This window comes from Protobothrops mucrosquamatus, unplaced genomic scaffold (genome assembly GCF_001527695.2).
Source record: "Protobothrops mucrosquamatus isolate PMUCROS unplaced genomic scaffold, P.Mucros_1.0 scaffold4240, whole genome shotgun sequence".
NCBI classification, from domain to species: domain Eukaryota; kingdom Metazoa; phylum Chordata; class Lepidosauria; order Squamata; family Viperidae; genus Protobothrops; species Protobothrops mucrosquamatus.
Genome location: NW_015390159.1, coordinates 8,245 through 12,303, shown reverse-complemented (window position 1 = coordinate 12,303; position 4,059 = coordinate 8,245). Strand labels below are relative to the sequence as shown.

Below are 4,059 nucleotides of genomic sequence, written 5' to 3'. Positions count from 1 at the left end.
AAACATCTGGCGTTTTGGGAGACTTGTCTGCACCTGGCTGATGGCGGCCTGGAAATTCTGCTTCCTGGACTCGGGGTGTGTGTGTGTGTGTGTGTGTGTGAGTTCAGTTCCCAGGGCTTCTTTTAAGAGAAATGAACGTCCACTCCCAGAATCCCCCAGCCAGCCTGCTTTAAGAGGGGTGGACCTCCACTCCCAGAATCCCCCAGCCAGCCTGCTTTAAGATAGCTGGATTTCAGCTCCCATGTTTGGCTGGGGAATTCTGGGAGTTAACTCCACCCATCTTGAAACTGCCACCCTTGAGAAACCTTTATCTACCCTCAGTCAATCATCTGAGTAGCCCTCCGTCCGTCAGTTCAATTCTGCCTTACCAAAGCGTTGACTTCAGCTCCCAGAATTCCCCACAGCGCTGTTCTCGCTGGGAATTCTGGGAGTCCACTCATCCAGAAGGGGACCCCGAGAGGGAAAAATGGGCTTGTTGGAATCAATGACCCCCTGTAGGAAAAGACTTGGCTGGATTTCCCTTCCGCTGATCGCTTTTTCTTGCCCTCCCGCAGGAACTGAGCGAGATTATGTACACGGATCGTCCAGACTGGCAAAGTGTGATGCAATATGTGGCCCAGATCTACAAATACTTTGAAACTTGAGGAAGAGGAGGAGAAGAAGAGGAGGAGGAGGAGGAGGAGGAAGGAGAAGAAGGGGAAGAGAAGTACGAGCCACTGAAAAAACACCGCCGAAGTCGCACACAATCACTTTAAACGATCCCCTTTTTCGGTTGATTCCCGCACGGCAAAGGACGGCTCCTGCCAGATGCCACGGCGTGTGAGGTGGCAGAGTGGGTCCCTTCTTGGCTGCAAACTTTTACAAGGGCCACGTGCCCGACCGTGCCAAAAAAAAGATACTCCAAGCCAAGAGCCCAACTATGACTCACAAGGACTGTGCACCTCACCTGGCGTAAAAATAATTCTAGCGCATTTTTTCCCCCCACTAAACCAAGGTGTCCCGGTGGGTCTCTCCCAGCTGGGCCCCGTCCTCATTTAAAAAAAAGAAAAGAAAACGAACAGCCCCAGAAGCTGGGAACTCTGCAGAAGCACAGGAACACCCTTGCCAGCCGCACGAAAAGCATCTGCCTGAAAGTCTCAAACGCCACCAGCCACATCTGGATCGGAACCGGATCTCATGAACTGCTCGGAGGAGGGTCTGTTTTCAGAGGATTGCCCCAATCTGGATTAACCTCTGTGCAGTTGCATCTTTCCCTTGGGGGAGGGGGGGCTGTGAAAGTGGCAGGAGGGGGTGTCCAACCTAGGCAACGAGGGATCACGTGGCGTCCCTTCCCAAGTGCGACACGAACGGGCAGCCGTTCTCAAATTCTCCTTTTCGTGCAATTGTTGAGTGGACGGAGGGCCCCCCTGAAAACGGGGTTTGTAGACCCCCTCAAGAAACAGGAAGAATGTGGGGGGGGAGAAGAGGGGCCAGGCTCAACAAACCCTAGAGTTGCCATGTTTTTTTTTCACCAGCCAGCGCTCCTCCGCGGTTTGTTGTTGCGTTCTGCCAGACCGAAATTCATTCAGCAGAGTTTGTCCTCTGCAAGCCGCTGATGAAGAGATGGGCAAACGCAGCGTGCAATTGGTAAAAAAAGCACAGGAGCAAATTCAAAAAAGTCGGCGACTCCTCAATTCGGGATCTCTCCAAATTAGGGACCCGATGCCTTCTTTCTGACAAGGATAGCAGCAGTCCTGGGCGAGTCTTCGGCACGATTAACAAGAGTCCGGTTGATTTACGACAGTGTCCGGCTGAGTACGCTGCCGCTGTCTGGAGTGATTGAGAACGTCGGAGTCAGTTAAGGGACCCTCTGCCACTTTTCAGCGCCCTTTAAGGACGGTTTTGCAACATCATCGGGACAGGAGCGTAAATTCGAGCCCAGGCAGACGGCGCCGGCATGGCGACCGCCACCAGCGTCTCCGAACGGGTGGGACACTGAAAGAGCTCGTCCAATGTTGTCAACAGTAGTACGTGGGCTGTGTGACGTTGCCCGAAGGCAAACACGTAGGGTGTCACCGGGTTTCGGGATCCCCGTTGAGTAAAAAAGATGGCGGGAGCTTGAGATGTAGACAGGCGGAACGCTCTGGGAACTCCTGGTACCCACTGGGAATGAGGTGGTCATGTTGTGAGCAAACACTAATGGGAGTTCCTTCCTGCCGTGCTACTGGGATAATTTGCGGGACGGGGACGCAAGCGAGGGAACTTGGCAAGCCAGCAAGGGGGTCTCAGTGAGGTCTTGTGGTCTCACACACACATACACGCATCTCTGTTGTTAAAGGGGAAACCATTGTTGTTTGGAAGATCTGCTCTGCCCACTCATTGGTGTCCCGTTGTCTACATGAGCTCAGTACTGGGTCCCTCCTTTGTCCCGGATGTTGACGAGGTGGAAAGAATCGGAGGACGGGCATGGCTGAGTTCCTCGGGATACACTCGGGGAAAATTGGTTGTGTGAAACCAGAGGAGGCGAATCCCATGGGGGTCTCTGGATCGCCACCATCTTCCCGGTAACAAACGGTGCGCGTTGGAAATCACGCGCAGCAGATTCCCACGGTCGAGAAGGTTAGCTTTGCGCGGCGGCGAAGTGCTCCAGGACAATGGGTGACGCAGGGGTGGGGTGGACGCAGGAGTCAGTGCCAGGAGGAGTATGACCCCCTCTCCCAACCTTGAAGGGGGAGGGGTCTTGTGCAGGGGTGTGACCCCCCTCCCAACCTTGGAGGGGGAGGGGTCTTGTGCAGGGGGGAGGAGTTCCAGGCACAGGAGAGGTGGAAGATGCAAGAGAGAAAGTGGTTAAAGTCGAGAAGGTTCGAGGTTGACTGTGGTTGTAAAGGGCAAGTTGGCGTCTCTGGGAAAGGTCAGAGGTCGGGGGGAGAAGGCGGGGGGACAGAGTAGCCATCCAGAGCGAAGCAAAAGTGCCACTTACGGGAATTTGCACGTGCCTTAAGGAAAGTGGAGCGTGGCCATGCCGGAACGGGTATCCGGTTGGGGAAAAGTAGTGCCAGAAGGTACAGGGACCGTGCTCGTTTTTTCCGGTTGAGTTTCCCTCTTTTCTCCAGAGGAACCTTAGAACTGCAAGGGTCCTCCAAAGTAATCTAGTCCACCCCTCAACGCCCAAATCATCCGGCCTCGGTTTGAAGATCTCTAAGGAAGGGTCTTCGCTGGCCACCTCAGGAAGGCCTATTTTTTCTTCCGCATGGACATCTTCACGATCGAGGCCGGGCTCTCCCTGCTCCCACCTCTTGAGGACTAGAAGGTTAAGAGAATGTTTTAAGAAAAGTACAGGATTCACTTCCCCAGGGCTGGGCTAAGCTGCCTCTCTGGGACACACCTGCCCTCCAGATTGATGGGGGGGGGGTGTCACCTTCCTGCAGAAGGGCTCGTCTTTTTTTGAACATGCCAGAAAACCGGAGAACGTTGGTTCTTCCAAGCCGACGGCAAGAGAAGCCGTGATTAGTTTCCAGATTTGCAAACCAGTTAAAGAATCTGCTTAGTCCTAGGAGAGCTGCCCCCTCTTTCTCCTGGGTCACTACATTGATTTCTTATTTCATTTATTCGAATTTGATAGCGTCCCCTCAGAAGGTCTCCGGGCGGCTGTAAGAATAAATAGTTAATTTTGTCTATTCACAACTACCTCCTTCCCAGCCCAGGCGTAGGGTACTCTGTGTGTCTTTGCAAAACCTGCTTCAGGGATTGCGTGTCGGCGTTTTGCACACCCGGATCCGGAAGTGCATGTTGTTAGGGTAAAATTAGGAGATGCTCACTGCTCACAATGCATTGGGGCACCCACAGAGACCCCCCCCAAAAAAGACAAGATGGCAGCCAGGACTTACAATCCCAGCCCTGCGGCGCAGTACGAAAAGGGGCGGGGCTCCAACTGCAGGATTGTGGCAGCCATTTTGACTCTTTTGACCCAAATGGCAGACGTCCCTGAATTCAACAACAGGCCTCTCCGTCCTCTGATGGTTCACCAGCTCTATCCCTTGTCTGTACGGTTCTCATCAGGAGCTGGCAGGGTGTGGTCAA

At 53.7% G+C, this 4,059-nt stretch overlaps 1 protein-coding gene across 1 annotated transcript in view; it reads left to right on the top strand.

The window, feature by feature from the left end:
• The window catches only part of SPECC1 (sperm antigen with calponin homology and coiled-coil domains 1), a gene marked incomplete at its 5' end in the record, with an annotated part of 77,185 nt that extends 76,541 nt beyond the window's left edge, over positions 1 to 644 (top strand). The window contains 1 exon segment of the mRNA XM_015828104.1: positions 499 to 644. Within this exon segment, the coding sequence (XP_015683590.1) occupies positions 499 to 644 (146 nt within the window).
• Between the last annotated feature and the right edge of the window lie 3,415 nt (positions 645 to 4,059).